General features: G+C 41.0%; 1 protein-coding gene across 2 annotated transcripts in view; it reads left to right on the top strand.

Annotated features, from left to right (window-relative positions):
• Nucleotides 1-419: 419 nt before the first annotated feature.
• The window catches only part of ppm1h (protein phosphatase, Mg2+/Mn2+ dependent, 1H), a 39,519-nt gene continuing 16,880 nt past the window's right edge, over nucleotides 420-23,058 (top strand). Inside the window, exons 1-5 of one of the 2 annotated variants that reach the window (XM_086299292.1) lie at nucleotides 420-2,236; nucleotides 11,714-11,879; nucleotides 12,709-12,756; nucleotides 13,655-14,011; nucleotides 22,547-22,659. In XM_086299292.1, coding sequence (XP_086155418.1) covers nucleotides 2,004-2,236; nucleotides 11,714-11,879; nucleotides 12,709-12,756; nucleotides 13,655-14,011; nucleotides 22,547-22,659 — 917 coding nt within the window. In that variant the 5' untranslated portion in view covers nucleotides 420-2,003. The remainder of the gene's footprint in view (nucleotides 2,237-11,713; nucleotides 11,880-12,708; nucleotides 12,757-13,654; nucleotides 14,012-22,546; nucleotides 22,660-23,058) is intronic. The other variant, XM_086299293.1, reaches the window with a different exon arrangement.

Here is a 23,058-nt window from a genome sequence, read left to right as displayed (position 1 = left end):
GCATAAATCATGACACATTGCTCTGTCCTATATGAGCTGCCCTCATGGGTTAAAAATATCTGTGTTGGTTTCGGCAATACCGATCCTGCTGTATTTGCAGAACTACCAGTTAACCCAACCCTTACTAAATCACATGTCTTTATACTATGAGAGAAAGTCACGCCGACCAGAAGAACATGCAAACTCCACACAGAAACTGTACATCACAAGCACAGTGTTCAAAAAATATCTTTCATAGTGGTTTTCAAAATAAAACAGAAAGCAACTATACAGTTGCCACAGTGAAACCAGTGAAGAGATTGGGGAACTGGAACCTGTTTTAGAAAGCGGCCCTGCGTCCACACCTAGTTTTAGTTTTGTGCTGAAAGAGGACCATTCTGTTTAAAAAAGAAAAAAAATATGCAGGTTAACTGTAAGTTTAATCAAATTTCTTTCCTACAGCACTGGATGACACGCGTGTTTGAGTTTGGATGCTGGTAGGTTGAAGCAAACTTTTGCACTTATGTAACAAAATAAGTTCCTCTGGTGTCTTGACAAGAAACCCAAACCACATTAGTGTTTGTCAAATAAGTGGAATTTTATTATAAAGAGCATGACTTAGATAATAGGTGATGAAGTGATTAAGAGCAGATTTTGCCATTTGCATTTAAAGTGAAGGTAAAGGCTAGAAATAATGCCATATGTCAGTTTGGCTGGGGATTTTGGGACTCCGACGTGAAATGCTCACACTTCTATTTGAAGGCATGTCTGTGCTCAGTAAACCGAAGCTGAAAGAACTGACTGCGTCCACACGGCTTTTTGTTTCCTCAGTGAACTTTTGGGATTGAATATGGATCATGAGCAGATCATTTGAAGTCATTTTGTTGCAACGCCCTCACCTTTCAGCACTGAAGAAACAGCTGAGTACGATTCTGTGGTTTGGTCGCTCTGCAGACTGCGGTTCACTTATGACATATCATTTAGTAGGGTTCACTTCTCCAAAATGGAGCTTTGTTGACAGAGTAAGTCCATAAATTCTAGACAGACATCCTGCTGGGTTGGCTTAATGCCCAGTCAGTAAGATTTGCACTGACTCTTGGAAGAGAAAGAAAAAATGTAAGCAGAAGGTGGTAACGCAATATGCCACTAGACACTGAAAGGCTCCCAGTAAGTGCCATATTTAAAACAACAGTTCTGGTTTTTACTGCATATTTGTGTTGACTGGACCCCTTTCTTGTGGACATTATCTTCAAAGTACAAAACTGCCTTTTTGATAAAAGAATATTACACATGTAGCCTTGATTTGTGTTATAGCCTACAACTTTGATCTGTTGTAAGCTTTGACCTTTGATAACCACACTTTCCCCAATGACTGTATTTCCAATCTTTTGATAAAGAAAATTGTAGAAAGATGGAAACAAAACAGCTGGTTTTAATTTTTTCAACACAGCTGTGGCACCACACCCTGTCAAGAAAAAACAAAGACTAGACGACTGCAGATGTCCATAAAAGAGTCACTGAAACCCTCACGGCTGGTTTATTGTACTGTGTGTTGTTCAGTCAGTGTGGCTCCATTTATATGTATACGTATGTATTTGGGTCACCGCCTTTTTCTCAGGCTACAAAGCCTTGTGTTGCACCTTGTTCGGGAGGTAATCGTCACATCGGGATTACGCACCTTTGACCTCCAGCACTGTCAACAGTAAGCGGCTCACTGAGATAGGCTACCAGCGACCAAATCCACCAGCAGCAACCGGTTTGTCACATGACTGCTGTGCAGCTCAGTCTGGCTCTGTGTGTGTGTGTGTGAGAGAGAGAGCCTGTTCAGCTTTTATTTCCGTGTTCGCAGAGGGATCGCTGTGCCGAATGACTTTCCGCGGATCCTGAGTGTTTTGCTTTCTTCCACGCCGCGAATCTGCGTCGCCGTGCGGGGATCTGCCAGGGAGACTGGAAGAGGGGGGTGCGTGTGGGGTGGGGTGGCATTCACGCAATCGCATTGCCTGGACCCACGCCGCAGCAGGACCATGCTCACGCGGGTGAAGTCGGCGGTAGCCAATTTCATGGGAGGTATGATGGCCGGTGGCTCCAACGGAGACCATCCCAGCGGCTCGGATCTGCCGCTGAAATTCCCGTACACCCGACCGGACTTCCTGGGACTGTCGCCAGACGAGATCGAGTGTTCGGCGGATCACATCGCAAGACCGATCCTCATCCTGAAGGAGACCAAGCGGCTGCCGTGGTCCACCGGCTACGCAGAGTGAGTATAACCTGTATGCGTCCATCTTTTCTTCCACGCAGCATCCTTTGGAAGTGAGCGCGGTCTTCCTGGACCACTGAGAGCACTCACACAGGCGTAAACAGAAAACACAAGCCCCTCTCTTTATTCTTCTACTTATTATGATCTGCTTCACATATGTTTCAGATGATAAACAGGTTCAAGTACAGCTGATGGCTCTATAATGCACCATGCCAAATATTATTATAAACATCAAGGTTTCCTGTATTTCCAAGACATAAAAATACCTCCACCAAGCTGAAGGTCGTTGTGATCTCTCCCCTGTAACCAGATAAGAATGCTTTATTTTTCAAATGGTGTAGAAAAGGGAAAGATACCATAAAGCAGGTTATAACGAGGCCAGTTAAGCTGGATAACACAAGGTCACAGGCCTTTGATATTGTATGAGATAAGCAGTGCACTCACAGATAGGATCTGAATAACTGTCTCCAGGTTCATCTCTGTACTCCGTTCACTCGTTCCCTGTGTGAAAAATCTCATTTCAATAGTTTTTCTCAGTTAATCTGTTTAAAGCTGGGGAATTACCTCGAATGTAGCTTATGTTACACTCCCGTGATCCTCTTACATGATAACTTGAGACCAAAATTGCAACTGGACCTGAGATCATCTGCTGTATTATTGATATCACATCTTCTGTTTAGGCATACATTTGGCTCTCACGAATCTTCCTTCCAAGGCTGCAGTAAAGTGCAATACAAACTGCAATGTATTCTTAATGGACGTACTGTGTTATAAACAGCGCTTAGTGCAGCTGCTGGAGTCATAAAAAGCCAATTTCTGGCTTGGCGTTTGGTCAGCAAGGAACACAGCTGAATTAAAATGGCGGAACATGATAAAATACAGGGTGAATTATTCAACCTGTTTCTAAAGCCTACACACTGGAGAGGAAACAAATGAGTCATTGAGATTTACATGCTTAAAAATAATTACTTCATCACTATGTTCCATTTACATTTGATGTACACAGCTCAAGTAATCTGGGGATGTCTCATTATTATCTGCTTCCTGAGAGTGCAGAGTCACAGTCCCTCCTACTCATGCAGTCCCACAAAAAGTCAGTGAGGTTGTGTCCTGTCCTAAAAATCCTAAACCTACACTTACAGTGCGTGACTGCCCCACGCCCCAGTTCAGTCTTATCTTCATGCCGTTTCTCTATAAAGAAGTTTCTCTTTCCTTATTGATCGATTACATTTAGTAAGAGCACCAGGATGGAAATCTAATATTTCCAGTTTAGCAGTCCTGCTAGGAAGCCAGTTTAGTAGTGCAAGCGAATGTCATCTCAAGTCGAGGCTTTCTTGCTGTAGCACTCTTTTCTTAAGACACAGCTGCTTGAGCAGCATAGAGACAAGGACCTGAAAGAGCACTTTGGCTTATCAGTTGACCTGATCTTTTGTTAATGTTTCCTCTTGCTTTATGCAGTAAAAACATTAAACTATAGCAGGAAATGATCCAAATCATTTCCAAGAGCTCAGTGTGATCTGTTAATACTGGTTATTTGTAAAAACATTACTTCCTAAATCCTGAATTTTTAGAAGTTGGAAGAAGAGAATTAAAAAAAAAACATTTCTTGCTGTCTTGCTTAAATACAGCAGATTATTATTATTATTATTACTTTTTGCTGATCAGCTAGTTGATAAATTGACTGTTTCAATACTAGGAGAGCTATCTGCTGTCTCTTCATGTAGATTTAAGAAGTACAGAGAAATTGTGGGAGTCGCCCTTATTTATTTATTTATTTTTACTAATCTACCATAGTGAATTTTTAATCTCAAGACATAAAAGAGCAGATTAGGACTGGCTTGTTTTTAGAAGCCATCGACTATTTTTATGATCAAAGTTTCCATTAAAATGAAAATTCAGATTTTTGTGTAGATACTGTGATCATTGTTATTCATCATCATTGTGTCACAAGGTTTCTGTGGCTATAAAAATCAACATATTCAAATGAGATGCATAATTCTGCAGGATCAGTTCAACAGTTCTGCTTAACACATCCAGCGGATACTCCCGCCAGCAGTGTGTGTGTGTGTGTGTGTGTGTGTGTGTGTGTGTGTGTGTGTGTGTGTGTGTGTGTGTGTGTGTGTGTGTGTGTGTGTGTGTGTGTGTGTGTTAGCTTGGCATAGAATCAACCAAAACCGAGACATACGTCATACCAGGGATTTGTCAACAGCTGGCTGACCAGCAGGCTTTGTTGTCATGAAATATCACTGCCAGCTGAGAAAACCTGAGCCCATCTGAGAAGTGGTGATCCGTTGCAGGTCTACTCAGAAGGATTAGTGGAGTCAATGGATCACTTTGATAAACCAAAAAACATGAAGACTTTGAAGGTACTATACCAGCATATAGTACTGACCACATTTATTGCTTTTTTTGTTTTTTTCTTTCTACTCAAATGGCTCATGTTTGTTGCACTTTTTGCTTTTTCAATATTATGAATATTTAATCCCTCTTGTAGGTTTGATTGAAACATTTGACCACTGGCGATGGAAAGTAAAAGTCTGATTGGGCTTAGGCTGGCTCAGCCTCATTTTTCTCCTTCTTGCTCCTGCTCTTCTGAGTAGTCCTTGCTGAGCTTTCCGAGGTTATCCTGGGTTATTTCGTGGCTTCCAGCAGAGAAAGAATGAGCAGTTCGCCTTCACAAGGAGGATTCTGATGCACTGTCTCTGAGTGGGTGCACTGTCTGCTCCAGTGAACGCGAACATTTGAATGGATCACTGAGTATTGCTCACTCCAATTGTGTCACTGTCTCTTTGCAGCACACTCGCATGCCTCACTTTTGCAGAAAGGTAACACTTACAGCAGCTCTTCCCCAGTGTTTTATTTTTTCTTCCCCTAAACACAAAGACCACTAACGTTTCGCTTGTTCATTCTATTGTTTGGGTGTAGCACTGTCATGCTATGTGTTGCTTGACTTTCCCAGACTTGAGAAGCTGAGGGGAGTTTCTCTTGCTCTCACCTTAATCAAGCTTATCTAGCTCTTAAAAGACTCAGTTAGTCTTTTATGTGGTCAAAATATAAAGAACAGTATGGAAGAAAGGAATGAGTCCATGGCTTATTTAACAGAAATGTACTCGCAGAACAACAGGGGAGTTTACTTTTGCAGCTAGTATGCAAGTTAGCAAGCCATACCAGGTTTCTATGTGTGATAGAGAGTGGTCAATCGTGTTAAATTGTAGGGGTGGGGGAAAAAATCAGTATATAGTATCATGATATATTGCATGGCATATGTATTGATCCAGGGACACCAAATATCCATATTTTATTAAATAAGTTAAAATAATCTAGGAAAACTATGGGCACATCTCATGTGCCACTATCCTGAGATAATGTTAGCCAAGCACTTACATTAAATCAAATCAAGTGAAAAACCATCCAACACTGGACACACGACCTCCTAATTCAAAGCAAGCTAATGCTTATTGCAACATTTTGGCAGGTTTTAGTGTCAGTGTTGTTCTGCTTGACAACCTAATTGAGCAGCATAAATAAATAAAGTAAGATAAGGTTATCTTATTGGATAAAAGAGTCAATGAAAAATTGTAACTTCGAGATTTAATTTGCAGCTGGAAAAAAGTGATAAATCACAAGATATGTCATTGCAATCCTCAGCATATCACATAATGTTAAAAATCGCAATAGTTTTGTATGGTAAGTGAAATATTACGATAATATCGTATTATGGGGAATCTGGTGATTCTAACCTTTATTAAACAGATTTCTTAGACTTTGGCTTTTGGTTTTTGTAAAGGCAGTTAATCTTACCTACTAATATTTGCTAAAGTATGACTGAAATTTGTTTTTTGGGGAGGCCAAATGCTTGTGTTGACCTCCACCCACTCATTCAATCACTCACTGACCCAGTGGACACTGCAGCCTCAGCAGTACAATCAATTCTCAATCAATATGCGTGTCTGTAAGGTAAAAACTAGTCCCACCACTGCACACTGCATGTTTTATCTGCAGGTCTGCTGGCATTCATATGTGAGGGCATGCCGGTGAGATGATCAAATCTGTTTTAACAGGTGAGAGAGTGGGCGCTCCGAGGTGTTTGACAGCTAGGGTGTGTTCAGCTAACATTTTCAAGGTAACAAAAGATAACATTTTTTCAAGCAGCACAAACATGTGGCATAGTAAATGTGGATAAGCATTATCAGTGCACTGTCTTTCCGGTAGCCTACATAATTTATCATTCCCATGGGAAAGAAGATGCATAAAGTAAATGTCAGTCCCAACTGTGGAGAGGAGGCGCATGAGCAGCACTTCATACATACACACTTCATACATTTCCCAGTGCTTGCTCTGTCACATGGTGCAGCACATGGTTTTTTGCTTATGTTGCTTATACACATCGCTCAGAGGTGGGAATGACATAATCCTGATGAATCTGTATCTTAAGTATGAGTAACTGTTGAACAAAACACGTGTTGCACTTCCTTAATCAAGTTATCATGACTGATATCATGATAATATTATTCTGCAGAAGAAGTGACAGGAAGCTGTAACAGCATATAACCACAAAAGTAGAAAAAATTACCCAAACATGCATAACATAGGAATATTTGTCCTTTAAGTTAGTTTGAATCTAAGTGTGAATATTTATAACAATCAGCAGAAATAATGTGGGAGTTTCAGTAAAGCACAGGAATGTGCAATTCATTTTCCTCAGGATCAACATCGAGCCAAACTGAGGTGTTCTTGTTCTTCTTCTTGTTCTTCTTCTTGTTCTTCTTCTTCTTCATCAAACAGTGCCAGTTTCTTATGTTGTCTCTTGGGAGAATTCACTGCCCACCCCCACTGTAGCAAATATACAGACATGTGCCATTGCACTAAAAATGCTAAACTTGCATACAGATAAAAACATACATGTACAAGTAACAGACTTATTAAAGTGTCTAGGAGAAATTAGGGAGCAGACATGGATACCCTACAATCATTATAGTAACATTATAAAACTTTGAAAAACACAAAGAATTGAAATAGGTGGGTTGATGTTCAGCATCTATTAGCTAACATGAAAAGCTATAATTATGTGTTCATTGCCTCAAGGTTAGTTTTGTTTTTTGTTTTTTTCTATAACTTGGCATCACTTCTGTGAGTTTTTGTCTGGACTTGTATTTTTTGAAAGGAGTAGAGAGACTGATAATGTCTGGTTCCTGAATGTTATTTTTTAGGTTATCATGAGTGTTACAATTGAGCCTCAGACCGTTTATGTTCTTTATACCATTATTTAACCCTAGTTTCTGAGTGTTCTCTCTGTTTCGTTTCTTTGCCTCCCCGGTCCCAGTGTCAAGCCTGTGTGTCTTAGTCTTTGTTTTTGTGCTTATCTTACTTCCGGTGTTACTTTGATAGTCTCCTGCCTTTTGTGTGACATATTCAGTTTTGCTTCCCTTGTCTAATTTTTCTAGATTAGTATCATCTGTTTTCATCTGTGAAAGTTCTTAGTCATCCAGGTCATTGTAGTGTAGGAGAAAACAAGAAACAAGAAACTGACTTACTGCTCATAGCTATTGCTAATTTCCAGTCATTGTCCCTAGTTTGGCTTTTACATCCACAATCCACATGTAAAATTTTACAGTATCCAATTATATAGATACAAAACTACAATAAATTTATGTTAACAAGAAAAAAAAATGACCAAAAAAAAAAAGTTCCTCAAACCAAAGAAGGAATATAGTTATGTAGATCACACATCTGACAGGATAATTAAGGCCATGACACTGTCTCTAATATGAAGAGCTGAAATGAAGTAAGTGAATATGACAGCCCTCTTCTCGGACACAGTTCATGCCTCCGGGTGTGGATGGTTTTTCCTGTCATATAAGAGATGAAAGGATTGGAACCTCAACTGTTGTTAATCTTGTGATTATGTGTATTTTACACGGTCAATTGACCGTCGGGCGTCGCAGTGCTTTGGCCTCAGTCATGCATGATGGTGTATGAAGAGTTGGAGTTAGCGGCCTTCGAGTGGTGTGCTTCTGAAATTGTAGGGCAAGCCGGACTGAAGGGGAATAGAGCTGCTGGAGATAACCAAGATAAGCGAGTGAACGCTGAGTGAATGTGATTTTGATTGTAAGGAAAAATTTGATGGCAACAGCGCATTTCAAAAGTTGGGGCGGGGCCATTTTTACCACTGTTTAGCATCCCCTCCTTTTTCTTCGTGTGATAGCTTCAGCCAGCATTTGTGAATGTCACTGGGAACTATTTTTACAGACAGTGACTTCTTAAAGTGTTGCTCGGCCCATGCAGTGATTTTCATGATAGAATCGATCCCGTTTTAATGGAGTGCCACTTTTTGCCCTTGTCCCTTGTGCACAGAGATTTCTCTAAATCTGAGATGTGAGTATGTACTGTAGATTGTACTGTAGTCTTAATTTTCTGTTTAGGAACATTGTTCTGGAACTATTCCACAATTTGACTGGTGAACCTTTTTGGGTAACTTCTGCTCATCTTCATTTTTGAGTAACTGACTCTCTAAGATGCTCTTCTTATACACAGCCATGTTACTCACCTGTTGCCATTAAAAACTGATCAAATGCTGCTTCAGCTATTTCTTTTTTAACTACAACTTAATTTACCAACCGTTTGTTCAAAGTGCAGAGAAAAATGGTGTGTAGTAGCTGGAAAATGTAAAAAACTAATGGTGAAACTTTTTGAGTCACCTACATTAATAAAAAAATAATAATTCTGTCTCTCTCTCTATCTACACTTTGTGGAAAATAGTTCTGAACCCCCTACGCAATACACCTACAATATACAATACACTTTCTATACAAACTCCTTGGAAATCCATGCCATGAAACTCCTGGCGCACCGTTTGTGTGCTGATGTTAATGCCAGAGGAAGTTTGGAACAGTCCAATCATGGAGTCTTCAGAGCATTGGTGACTTTTACACACCATGTGTCGTATCCTCTGTAACTTCGTGGCTGATTGCTGTGCTTTCACTTTGTATTAATAACACTTACAGCTCATTGTAGAATATCTTGGAGGGAAGAAATTTAACAGGATGAATTGGAAATTGTAAACGACAAAACGGAAATTGTAGTTTTCACTAGCCATATTCCTAGAACCTAACAGGTTCACTTGGGCTGTTTGCTACCTTTCTTTCTGACTTTCTTACTGTAAGCTACCTGGGCATTCTCTTGGACAGTTCTTGTCAACTTGACAAACAAGTACCACTGTAGTTAAATCTAGCTTTTACCAACTACACCAAATTGCCAAGACCAAGCCTTACATACCCTGTAAGGATCTTGAGAAACGTATCTATGCCTTTATCGTCTCCAGATTAGACTACTGTAACTCTCTCTATATTGGCCTCCAATCTACCCTTCTCTGCAGACTGCAGCTCGTTCAAAATGCGGCAGCACGCCTCTTAACGGGAACTGGCAGGTTTGATCCTATCACCCCCATCCTCGCTGACTTGCATTGGCTTCCCATCAAATACCGCATTGATTTTAAAATTCTGTTGCTTACCTTTAAAATTATAAATAACATGGCTCCTAGCTATCTTACTGAACTTCTCAGCTTGTACACTCCTAGGAGAGCACTGAGGTCAACGGGCCAACTGCTCTTAGTGCAACCTAGGTCACGGCTGAAGACCAGAGGTGATCGTGCTTTTGCTATAGCTGCACCCAACCTCTGGAATAATCTTCCTACTGCTATTCGTCCATCTGAATCGATTCAGTCTTTTAGTGCCTGTTTCCTGCAAATGTTCCCTTATGTACTTTTAATCATTTTACTTTATTGCTGAATAACCTCTTAGTCGAGTTTTTTTGTATTTTCTTTTACTTATTTACACTGTGCTGCAGCTAATTAGTGCTCTCCACCTGCTGGTGTATTTATTGTTATTGTTCCTATCTCTAATTTATTGTATTACTGTGAAGCACTTTGGTGTACCGCTGGTTTTTAAATGTGCTATACAAATAAAGTAGTATTGTATTGTATTGTATTGTATTGTATTTTTGCCGTGGTGGCATCCTATTATAGTAGGAACTCTTTACGACCTGCATGGCTAGGTTCTTGATTTTACAGACCTGTGGCAATAGGCTTAAAAAACTTGAATTCAGAGATTAAGAGTTCTGGCCCATGACTATGTCATCTAATGGTTGTTGGTATCCTTGACACACATTGCTCTTATTGTGTTTTTTGGGGTGGGGAAGCAGTGAATAGCTCACTGTGTAGGTCAGCAATAATAATATCCTATAAATATCCTGTCAGTTTTATGGCTCAGTGTTTTCTTAGCTGGAGACAGAGGATCACTGCTTTCATTCTCATGGTTTGTTTACAAAGGATTCTCCTTTGGGAAATAATCATGACTGCCTCTCATATCAACATGTAGCCATATCGCTTGTCATTTATTTGGTCTAATTTCCCTTTGGACACATAAGATCCAAAATAGCTTAATGCTTTTAAGGATAGTAGGAAATATTAAAGGGTCTTTGTTATGGTTCGGGCTAAAGGGAAAAAAAGTGGCATAATTTTTATAAATTTACATTCCAGTTTCATATGTTGGCTCTTTTTCTCTTGTGGTCTGATCTTAAAAATGATACACGTAGTTTGAAAAGCCCCCTGTAGACAACTTCACTTCACTTGACTAGACTTCACTGTGGCTAAAATGAGAATGCCTGGAGTGGTGTTAAGCAGCGTGTGCTTGTCAATGTCTACACAGCAGCTCGCAGCAGCAGCGCACCATCTGCCAGGTGTTGTATAATGCAGTATTTATGTGTCTTGCTGTCCTTTGGCCTGCTTGTGTAAGGCTTAAATTGAAATATGTATTTAAAGTGAACTCGTTGATGTCATTTCTTAATGTTTCGCTGTCAAAATGGGTGTCACGTAAACTGTTTCACAGAAATCGTGTTTTTGGATGGTTTTACAGTCCAAAAACCATCACTGGGTTGACAGACTACACAGCTTCCATCTCATACATCTGCAGCCATGTGCTGAGCAAGAAACTTTAAGACTATTAAACATGTAGAACATTCATGTCTATGTGACTGCGCTAAAGGCACAGTCACAGACCACAGCTGTTATTGAAATTTGTTTTTGTCCTGGTAGAAGGACGTACTTGAAGTGATTTGAGCAAAGATGACAACTGATGTCTTATACATAGTTCCCTCAAAAATGTGTTTACTAATCCTATTTTTAATATTATGCAATTAGTGTATTTATTTCTTGGAAGGATGTTTGTTTTGGAGCTGCTGGATATTTGAATTTAATAAAGTACCTATTCTACATGATACTATACCACATAACCATACTGTAACTACAGTATATCGTGTCTGTTAAACATTTTTGTTCTGTACCAGACTATATTTCTGTATTTCTTTTACACAGACATTTAATTTTTTACATTAATTTAAAGATTCTTATGCCATTGCAATGTGTATAGTGTGTAAATGATAGTTTCATATATGGAATTTCTTAAATATCTCTCTGTCCAGGGTCATCAATGCAGGGAAAAGCACATTAAATGAAGATCAGGCTTGCTGTGAGGTCCTGGTTGTTAAAGGGAGACCTGCAGGAAGCCTCGCGCCTAACCGAACCCCCACGACCCGCAGGAGGTCGTCCCTGCCTAATGGTGAGAGTCTGGGCCTCCGGGAGAACCCGGTAAGTCAAAATGGAGGGTTCATGCCCCAACCCCCCCATCACATCCACCTTCACGGACATTCTGCAGATGCATTTTCACGACAGGAAAGGACAACAGAGAAGGATAGAGTACAAACTGTGCTGTGATCTATTGCATTTCTTCTCCATTTGTTATCTTTAGAAATAGCACGCTGTCTGGATGGATAAACATGTGCGCAGCCAAAATAATTATTTGCACTGAAGTAAAAAGAATGGAAAAAAGGAAAAGTCTTTTGGTGAAATCGGGTGGAAAGTTAATAAAGGATCACTGAGCAAGTGAAACGGTGTTCTACGAGACAGTCTTATATTTGCAGACCAAACATTTTACAGAATTTAGCAGATTATCATGCATGACTTAAGGGTCATAATGCCTCCTTTCTTTCTAGAAAAATGCCATGGCAGACTGAAGCCTTTACATTTTAGCTTTACTGATGAAGGTAATGCAGGTAGAATGAGTTCATCAGTGAATTCCCCTGGGGCCTGTTGGTGAGACCCAGCAGTTTATTGGAGCGGACAGCTTAGCGTCCTTCACACTCCACGGTAACCTTCAATGACTCTTAAAGTCACCCTTGTTTGCTTTCACAAGAACATTGTGTCATGGAGTACTAAAGAAAACTGTGTATCATTATACCAAAATGCAGTGTCACTGCTCTACTGTCACGACATATTGACACACTTAATTCAATCACTTGCAATTTATCCCATTCCCTACAAGGCAGAGAAAAGATGAAAAGCGCAAAATGTTTACCAGCTCTTTTAAAGTCCTTTGTGATTACAGTATACTAATACTGCTCATAAAATCTCCTCTCAGCTCACCAGTACTTTACTCAGGCCCAGCCGGAGCCTACAGCAAACTCATGCAAGTATCTCATGACTCACTTTCGCAGTGATGTAGCCTTTTTAGTGCTCTTTGCCTGCCTCGTAGACTCACGCTGTAGAATTTGCCTGTGCCATATATAGACAATCAGAGGCTTACTTTGCGCAGCAAAATGTGATGCATGCAACAGCAACTCTGTGGCTATGTGACTTCATTACTGATAGGGGAGCTGTGCTGATATGTAACAGACTTTAAACAGAAATCAGGCCATTGTTTTTTTTTGTTTGTTTTTTGTGAAGACCAAAAACTCAAAGGTGAGCAATGAATCAGCCAGATCACAAGACATTTTGAATCTTATGTGGGAGATGAGACTTTGTAGATCAACACAGAGGACGCGGTGTGCGGTTTCAGAGCACAAACTGCATCATGCCGCACCTACTAATACCTCCAGATTTAAGCGAAAGCAAACATTAACATCAGGTTCATTCACTTATGGGCATCGTGCATATCTGTGGGGAGGTTTGAGCTCAGATCAGATTACGAAGTCTTCACACTGAAGACCGATGGGATGAATTTGAATGCTGTGTAGAAAGGCGCTCTCATCCACCAACTGTGAGCAGCGCAATTTACATAGTACAGCTTCCTGTTTGTGTTTGAGAGCTGTACCTTGAGTTCAACTGGTTCTGATTTGGTATTAAAAAGGTCTCTCTTTTCGCTCTGTGCACCATTACCATGATTGTACATCAGCGGTTCCTAAATGTCACGACTCTTTGCCCATCAGGCTGTACTTCACATACTTCCACCTTTGATATTCAGTGGATTTTCGGCGTGCAGTTCATAGATCAGTATGAATGCAAAGTCAGATGAAGTTCCTCCTCTCGCATTTTGCATACTTAATGTTGACACATTTTTATTTACTTTGATTCTTATCTGTTTCCAGGACAACTCTGAAGACCTAACTTTACACTACTGGGCACTGTTCGATGGCCACGCTGGCTCCGGGGCAGCTGTAATGGCCTCTCGTCTTCTCCACCACCACATTGCCCTGCACTTACAGGAAGTGATGGAGATCCTCTGTACTCCTAACCTTGTGCCGCCCACGTGCCTGGGTGAGGAACCTATCAATCACCACCTCACCCCTTCATCTCAGCGTGTCCTTACAAGGGCTGCATCGCTCCGGGGTGCCGCAGGGGCTCCGGGTTCCCCCAGTACCCCACCGACACGCTTCTTCACAGAGAAGAAGGTGTCGCAGGAGAGCCTGGTGATTGGAGCCATTGAGAACGCCTTCAAAGACATGGTAAGAGGCACGTGCGTGATCTGTAGTTGTCTTTTGACCTGTAAACGTTCCATGTCAAATGCATAGATTGTATATAAAAGATGGATTTAGCCACAGTGGCGTCATAGATTGATTTGCAGGATACCATCTTCAAGGCTCGAGAGGAGCATTTTGATTCTACGGCACTTTTGGGCCTTTCATTAAAGTCAGGTGGTGTATCTCTAAGCAGAGCACTTTACTGCCCACACCCACACCTGTTTTTATCCGCTAGTTAAAAAAAATGCTGTAACAATGAAAAGAATACAAAGAAAAGCTTCTCCTGCTCTTCATAAAATGACGCTTTTCCAGCTGTTTTGCCTGGAAGCAGGGCGTTGCTGGAAATGAAAAGATTAACTGTATTCTGTTAAGCTAAGTTACAAACCCATAACCATATAATACTTTTTGATCACTGCACACACCTTTAGCTGTCATACACATACAGGGAATTTCCAAACTACTGTTCTTTTGCATCCCATGCTCCACTTCATCACTGCCTGCGCACATACTATAAAATTAATAATCTTCACATCTGTTAGCCTCTAGTTGCTATCAGTAAATGCTGATTTGTCATGATTAGACAGTCAAGCCAATTACACATAAGCCTCCTAACTTCCTGCTGGTGTGTAAAGGTGAGCGCGTACACACATACAGCACACAATATAATCTGTTGTTTACGGTGTAGAAATGACCTGAGCTACCCTTTCTGCAGCTAATTTGCTCAGTATGTTCAGTTATACAGCTGTAAAATAATTATGTGCTACACTATTAAATGACTTTATCCATTAGAGCCTACATTAGTATTTCAAAACTTAAAGGTACAGTAAGTCACTGTTTGAAATTAAACAATAGAAAACAGGCCGCCCCTCTGTTGGTCTTCCTTGGTCTCTTGTGTTCTGGGGGCCTCTGGATGTCTGGAGTTTTGATCTCCTCCATACCTGCTTCATACCCTGGAGGACGGGGCTGTGGCTCCCCACACTCCCTAGCAGATCGTTACATGGAGAAACCTTTGGAATACAAACATGCTGATCCACACAGGTATGCACACAGGTGTACACACGGGTATTCACAGACGCGGACTACAGCTTTCTTGGCTGCTGCCTCAAAGCACATTGTGCGCTGTCTATCTTGCGTGCTGCACAATATCGTTTATTATTTAGTATCTACTGATATCTACTGCTAGCTAGTTTATTGTGATGGTGCTGTTTTTTTTATTATGTTGCTCTTTGTTGTTTGCTTTCTCTTCTGTTTTTTTTCTCCATACAGGTGACCCAGGTGTTTTGTTTTTTTGTTTGTTTGTTTTGTTTTTTCTTTCTTCCCCCCCTTCTCACCGTCTCTTCTCCCCTTTGGTTTTCTTTCTCTCCCTCTCTTTCTTTCATTCTTTCTCCCTGTCCTGTCCCCCAGTCATGTCTGTCCCGTTTGTAGCAACTGAAAATAAAATAAATTCATAATCATAATAAAGGTCAATCAAATGGACCAATATGGCAAGGCCATGATGATCCACTTGGTAAAATAAATCCGCTTGGCATCTTTCTTGGCCTTAAGACAACAAACAGAAGAAAACAAGAATATTGTACTCATAAATATACATTGATTAGTGCCCAACTATGTCTTCCCACAAATCGATGCATTTTCATAAACTTGAATTAATCCATTAAAAAAAACACAGGAGCAGGTTTGGCTTGTGGAAACTACCATGTTGCTCCACCATCTTAAATACAGTGGCTGAGATGGTTTTGGTACTCCTCTAATTAACAGTTTCTCACATTGTATGAGAGTTTCTTTACTGAGTGTCTGAGTCCAGCGATGTTAGATCAAAGGAAGTTTCACTAACACTGGCTAACAGCAGGTAATCGGTGCAAAAAGAGCCAACTGCTGCCATCCAGTGGTGAGATTTTCCACATTGTACCTTTTAAATTGACTTTTTCTGTATTAACAGTACTGCAGGTTTTAATGGGCTTGTCTTGAGCATCATCCTCCAGCACTTTAGAGAGGAGATTATGTGTCTCTGACAGCTGGTTAAAGGTGATAAGGTACTTATGGCGTGATCACACGCTGTAAATTTTACCAGAGGCCTGATAGCCTGAGTCAGACGGCAAGTAGCACAGCCAGGAGAAGTAATGTACTTTCGCCATAAGCTGCTGCAGGTCACAAGCACTCGGCATCTGGCTGCGCTCTAAGTGGATGCTTGAGATTTAACCCGTGGAGAGGCCATGGGATCAAGAGCAGAGCTAATCAAAACAGTGCTAGCCTGTGTGATTGAGGGGTCAAAGTTCACTTTTTCAGTTTCACCTTCAGGCTCTCTGTTCTTGATTATGTTTGTAATGATCCTATGCACGCCTGTATAGGGAGATTAAATTCTTAAGTCAAAGAGGGTTTCATTTGCAGTCATTCACAGTTTCCCATGTAAACAGTATAATGCCTGTCAGCCAGTTTACATAAGCAAAGGTTTTTAGGTATGTTCAGAATTCCAGTAAAACAGGTGCGAACTAACTGCTGATGCACCTGTACCTCAAACATGGAATTTACTAATGATTAAAGCCGGAATCTTTTTGTCCCTTAGCCCATAATGTGCATTTCCTGGGAACGTTGCTTCCGTCTTCTGTGTTATACACAAGGGATCGCCACATGTTTGATTTGGAAGATTTTTAGGTGATATGTTCTTTATAACACAACACAATTTGTGTCACTACACTTGTGTACACCACACATCCCCATGTTTAGACTAATATCTGTGTGGTGGAGGTAAACCCCCTCCTGTAATAGGCTAGGCCTGACACTGAATTATCCTTTTGATTGCAAAATCATAAATTCTAACTGTAAAATGTAACACGGGTCAGATATTGGTGAATGGCAGTGTGGACCAGTCTCCTCGGAGAAATCAGTGCTTAATGCCGTCTAGTGCTTCCATTTGTTGACCACTAGGTGGTAGTGTGTGGTTAGTAATGTTTAAGAAGCCGCACTGCCAACCAAAGAGAAATTGTGGACTGGTGCTCATCTGTCTTTGTAGGTACAGCAATGCTTTTTGCAGGATTAGTTAACTAAAAGTTCAACTGTGAATTGTTGATTATTGAACTGCTGATTCGAAGTTGTGAGGGATGTTTTTAGAAACAGTCAGGGTGATTACTGAAACAATGTCAGGCTAACATTTGTTGAACATTGTGGCATTAATTAGTAGAAATCAGGTTTCGGGTTCAATTCAGTGTTTCACCGAAAAGGCAGCACATTCTCTGTGGTGGAGTCCTCCTTACTCTTTTATTTTTCTACTTGCAACCAACATTGGCTTCTTTTCCTCCCGAACTTGCCCCTGAAAGAGCTATTTTTAAATCATATATTTTAAAGCACATACAGTGTATTTTAGGTTCATTGTTCAGTGCTACACTAATTTGTTTCTTCAGGTGGTCACAGTGTGTTTTTTCTTACAACACAATGGGTTCTAATTACAGTACTTACTCTCCTCCCGAGCTGTCACTTATTTTAATTTCAGTAATCATTTTTCCGTAAAATTAGATGCAGTTTGGTTCAAATGGCACACATTTCCTCTTGGAACAAAACACTGTCAGCTCTGCTCCTGCTGAGAAACTACCCAAAAGCTGATTTTGGCAGAGTCTCACCCCTCAAAGGATCTACAGTGGGGCAAAAAAGTATTTAGTCAGCCACCGATTGTGCAAGTTCCCCCACTTAAAATGATGACAGAGGTCAGTAATTTGCACCAGAGGTACACTTCAACTGTGAGAGACAGAATGTGAAAAAAAAATCCATGAATCCACATGGTAGGATTTGTAAAGAATTTATTCGTAAATTAGGGTGGAAAATAAGTATTTGGTCACCTCAAACAAGGAAAATCTCTGGCCCTCACAGACCTGTAACGTCTTCTGTAAGAAGCTTTTCTGTCCCCCACTCGTTACCTGTATGAATGGCACCTGTTTGAACTCATCATCTGTATAAAAGACACCTGTCCACAGCCTCAAACAGTCAGACTCCAAACTCCGCCATGGCCAAGACCAAAGAGCTTTCGAAGGACACCAGGAAAAGTATTGTAGACCTGCACCAGACTGGGAAGAGTGAATCTACAATAGGCAAGCAGCTTGGTGTGAAAAAATCAACTGTGGGAGCAATCATCAGAAAATGGAAGACATACAAGACCACTGATAATCTCCCTCCATCTGGGGCTCCACACAAGATCTCATCCCGTGGGGTCAAAATGATCATGAGAACGGTGAGCAAAGATCCCAGAACCACACGGGGGGACCTGGTGAATGACCTGCAGAGAGCTGGGACCAAAGTAACAAAGGTCACCATCAGTAACACACTACAACGGCAGGGAATCAAATCCCGCAGTGCCAGACGTGTTCCGCTGCTGAAGCCAGTGCATGTCCAGGCCCGTCTGAAGTTTGCCAGAGAGCACATGGATGATACAGCAGAGGATTGGGAGAATGTCATGTGGTCAGATGAAACCAAAGTAGAACTTTTTGGTATGAACTCAACTCGTCGTGTTTGGAGGAAGAAGAATACTGAGTTGCATCCCAAGAACACCATACCTACTGTGAAGCATGGGGGTGGAAACATCATGCTATGGGGCTGTTTTTCTGCCAAGGGGACAGGACGACTGATCCGTGTTAAGGACAGAATGAATGGGGCCATGTATCGTGAGATTTTGAGCCAAAACCTCCTTCCATCAGTGAGAACTTTGAAGATGAAACGAGGCTGGGTCTTCCAACATGACAATGATCCAAAACACACCGCCCGGGCAACAAAGGAGTGGCTCCGTAAGAAGCATTTGAAAGTCCTGGAGTGGCCTAGCCAGTCTCCAGACCTCAACCCCATAGAAAATCTGTGGCGGGAGTTGAAAGTCCGTGTTGCTCGGCGACAGCCCCAAAACATCACTGCTCTCGAGAAGATCTGCATGGAGGAATGGGCCAAAATACCAGCTACTGTGTGTGCAAACCTGGTAAAGACCTATAGTAAACGTTTGACCTCTGTTATTGCCAACAAAGGTTATGTTACAAAGTATTGAGTTGTATTTTTGTTATTGACCAAATACTTATTTTCCACCCTGATTTATGAATAAATTCTTTACAAATCCTACCATGTGGATTCATGGATTTTTTTTTCACATTCTGTCTCTCACAGTTGAAGTGTACCTCTGGTGCAAATTACTGACCTCTGTCATCATTTTAGGTGGGGGAACTTGCACAATCGGTGGCTGACTAAATACTTTTTTGCCCCACTGTAGACCTGTTTTTCTTCAAGGAAGCTGGTTTTTACCCCCCCCATAAAGAAAGCAAGCAAGAAAGAAAGAAAATGGAAAGTGTCAGGGAGTCTTGGAAAGGTTTGGTCTCACAAAAAAGATCTCACTCAATCTCTGTATCTTATCAGCAGGCTCCACCTTCAGTTCTGGCACACATCCCCATTGGAAATAGAGGGGCTGTTGAGGCCTGATAAACCCTGTGTAAATATCAAAACCAGTGTTAGCTGATAGACGGAGGTGTATCACCTGAGCTGTATCTAAAGCCAGGGCAGGAAATATGTCAGTACTCACTAGATCATATCATATATACACTTCTTACTATGTATACATCGTATAATCGAGTTTAGCCATAATAATTGTCTTTGTACATTTTACCACTATTTTTGAACTGTGGGGCTTGGTCTCTGATTTGTAAGCTTACATTAGAACTACATTTTCAAAAGCTACAACATGCTTATTGACTTTTTAAATTAGCCTATTAGCTTTGCAGCTTTAGGAGAGAGACTCAAACCAAGGTTAGCTTAATTAGCTTAATTGGCTGAAATACCAGCTCATCAGTTAAAAATACGTAAGAGCCAGAACGAGAGAAATATGCGTACGAGTTATAATCACAGGTTATTTGAAAGTGTTGTGGCCCGAGCTTTAAAATAGTTTTGCACATAACCTCTCATGTGACAGTGTAACATTTTGATTTAAAGTTATAGCCTGTACTGAGCTAACAAGCTGCTTACTGTAGCAGTATATTTATCATGCAGACACAAAACTAGTATTTATTTGCACAGTAGTCGACTGTGCAAATGTTTTGACTCATCCCTCATATCCTCATATCATTCACTTGAGTCCCACCACCAGGCCTGCATACAGTCATTTGAAAACATTGTTTTTCATGTGGCCATAGTATAGCAGTAGTGAATAGTACCTGTCCTGTCAGATAGGCTTGTGGCTGTGTGAGTGTGTGTTTGATGCTAGGATTGTTTTTCTAATTTGCAAAAAGATTTCACTCAAAGGTCTTTTTCTGCATTCAAAATCAACTGATAGTTACTGCTGTCGCTAATTAGTTCAAAATGATTAATTCCGTTAATTACCTGCCACACTGTCGATCATGAGAGCTCTCTTGCCTGAAATTAATCCTCTTTTCCTGTTGTGACTGTCCTGAGTTATTTCTTTTCATTTCCTGCTTTTGGACCTAATATCTTTGGGCTCTCTCACTGATTCAGTAAACTCACTAAATGATAAGGCTGGTCTGAGCAGTACTGTGGCCTTCCTGACTGGAAGAACAACACACAAAAAACTTTTGGTCTTCGAAAATGCAGTCACACAAAATGTGAGTCTACCTCGTGTCTATTTTTGACTTTTAGAGCAACTTAAAGATTTTTTTTAAAACAGCAACATCCAAATTATTTATGGGCGCACTATACATAAATATCAAATTCAATTAAGTTTTATTTATATAGCACCAAATCACAACAACAGTGACCTCAACCTGCTTTATGTAAAGACCCGACAATAATGCAGATAAAAGCCCAACAGGCAGAGGACCTCCTGTGCAGCCAATTGGTGACACTGGGAAGGAAAAACTTAGGATAGGAAGATATCCTGCAGAACCAGTTAGTCATCTTCCGCAACGAACATGGTTGATGGGCTGATTGGTTGATGGGTTGGTACAGCTAAAAGATTTTTTTTATGAAATGTTTTCCCAGTTGTGTTTCACTGAGTTGAGATTCAGCTGTCTGATGCGATATAGGCGTGAATCGTACGATACCTTTTGTGTATACTTGCTGTACTTTGAAGTGGGAAACAATTGCTTAATTCTGGTTGGACTCTCCTTGTTAGAATGTCCGATTAAATTTGTTTTAATTCACTTAATGTCCCTTTAGTTGTTGGTATGTTGGCTAGTTTGTTGATATGTTGCACGACTGATGTGACACTCAGGGATGTCAGACCTACCAGTATTCCTTGATGGTATTTTTCTTCCTTCCAGGAAACAATAAAGATGCAGGGCTGTGCAAAAAGCGCTTCAGCATTTATAGTAGTATGGTATAAAGAGATGAGCATGTATGAGCGTTGAACTGCTCTACGTCTTTCTTTTTTTGGTCTGCCTTCTGGTTTAAAGCTCAGTTGTTTCTTCCTGGCTCAGGCGCACAGGAGAAAGGTGTAGATGTTTATGCAGACATTTTCATTATTGAAGACTTGCCTGCAGCAAGAGGTATTGGATACAGCAAGGATAAATATGCATAGCTCGCTATGGATTCATAATTCATCCAGGGTGAAGGACACATTTGTTCACCCCTCCTATCCTCCAACCCCTTCCTTCAGCCCCCTACCCCCAGGAGTGTCTGCTGGAGTGCAACCCACACACACGCGCACTCAGATTCACACTTAATGCATCTTACATCTGGACACGAACACATAGTTATGCACACAGAGTGCGCACACGCTGCATTCCACTCCTGTCTCCTGTCAGAGAACCACACTGCTCGCACTGCAATGCTCGCACGCTTACAGAGTTGTATTCAGATGGAGGGCGTCGGCGGCAGAGCAGAGGGCGATACGCTTTAGTAAGGGGTGACATCCCTCATGGGAAAAACGTGCTAGGGTGGACTTGCTGCAAATGTGTTTGCCAACATTATCGGCCCCACTCAGTCTGTTGATAGTGACGCCGGGATGGGAATGAGGTGCCTGATGGGGTCACTCGTTTCCCTGAAATATCTTTCCGCTTCTGTAGTGCGATTTAAAAGAAAGGAAAAAAAAAAACCAGAGGAGCCGTTACCAGCAGACGGAGAGCACAAAAAAGGGTTAAATGCAGTCTGAGCGGCTTGGTTCAAATTTACGTTAGTGCTTTGATTAATTCAGTGACAGGTTAATTATTCATCTAATGAATGAACTGACGGCATGGTTTTCTTCAAATCATTTTTGGTTTAATTAGCACCAAATTAATCTGGGCTAATTAGCTGGTGTAATAATCAGTGGGCCCCTCCAAACTTTCTCATCTGTCCTTTTTGGTTTCCATTATTTTTTTATTGCTCCTTGACTTGTGGCACTCTTGATAAATGAATTCATTATGGTGCTATAATTAATAACGGCATCATGACAGGATTTGAGTATCAAGGCAATATTTTCTCAGTATCAGTTTTAAGCTGTATGGGGAAAAACAGTTCTTCAAAGCTGTGGTGATTAGAAACATGACGGTGTGCAGAGGATCGGTTGTGGATTATGTGTCCTCGTCATCATAATCTGTCTGTGTCTCTGTGTGTTTTGTCTTTTTTTAGGATTTACAGATAGAAAAGGAGAAGGCGGTCTACAACATCTCAGGTGGCTGCACAGCGCTGGTGGTCGTCTATTTACTCGGCAACCTCTATGTGGGGAATGCCGGGGACAGCAGGTGTGATACACATGCAATGAGTGTATATGTAAGATACAGTGGGGGGGGGGATGATTATTTGATCCCCTGCTGAGTTTGTGAGGTTGCTCGCTTGGATGTGAGGAACAGTCTCTGGTGTTTATGCTGGTTTTATTTTAATGGAGAGACAGAATATCAACCAAAAATCCAGAAAAAAAACACATTGCATAAAAATACGTATTGATTTGTATGTCACTGACTAAAATAAGTATCCCCTAGCAAAACACGAACAAAGCATAACGCTTCCGCCTCTATGCTTGACTATGGGGATGGTAATCTTTGGGTCATCTTTGGTGACTGCGGTCCAACTCCCTTCAGCTCATTTACAAGCTCCTGCCGTGTAGTTTTGGGCTGTTCCACCACTTTTCTCATGATCATCTT

The sequence above is a fragment of the Aulonocara sp. 'chitande type north' Nkhata Bay genome, linkage group LG7 (assembly GCF_057382095.1).
Source record: "Aulonocara sp. 'chitande type north' Nkhata Bay isolate Kocher_YH1m ecotype deep benthic linkage group LG7, A_spYH_male_GT1.1, whole genome shotgun sequence".
Taxonomy (NCBI): Eukaryota; Metazoa; Chordata; class Actinopteri; order Cichliformes; family Cichlidae; genus Aulonocara; species Aulonocara sp. 'chitande type north' Nkhata Bay.
Note: the sequence above shows the minus strand (reverse complement) of the source record. Positions and strands in the feature narration are given on the sequence as shown.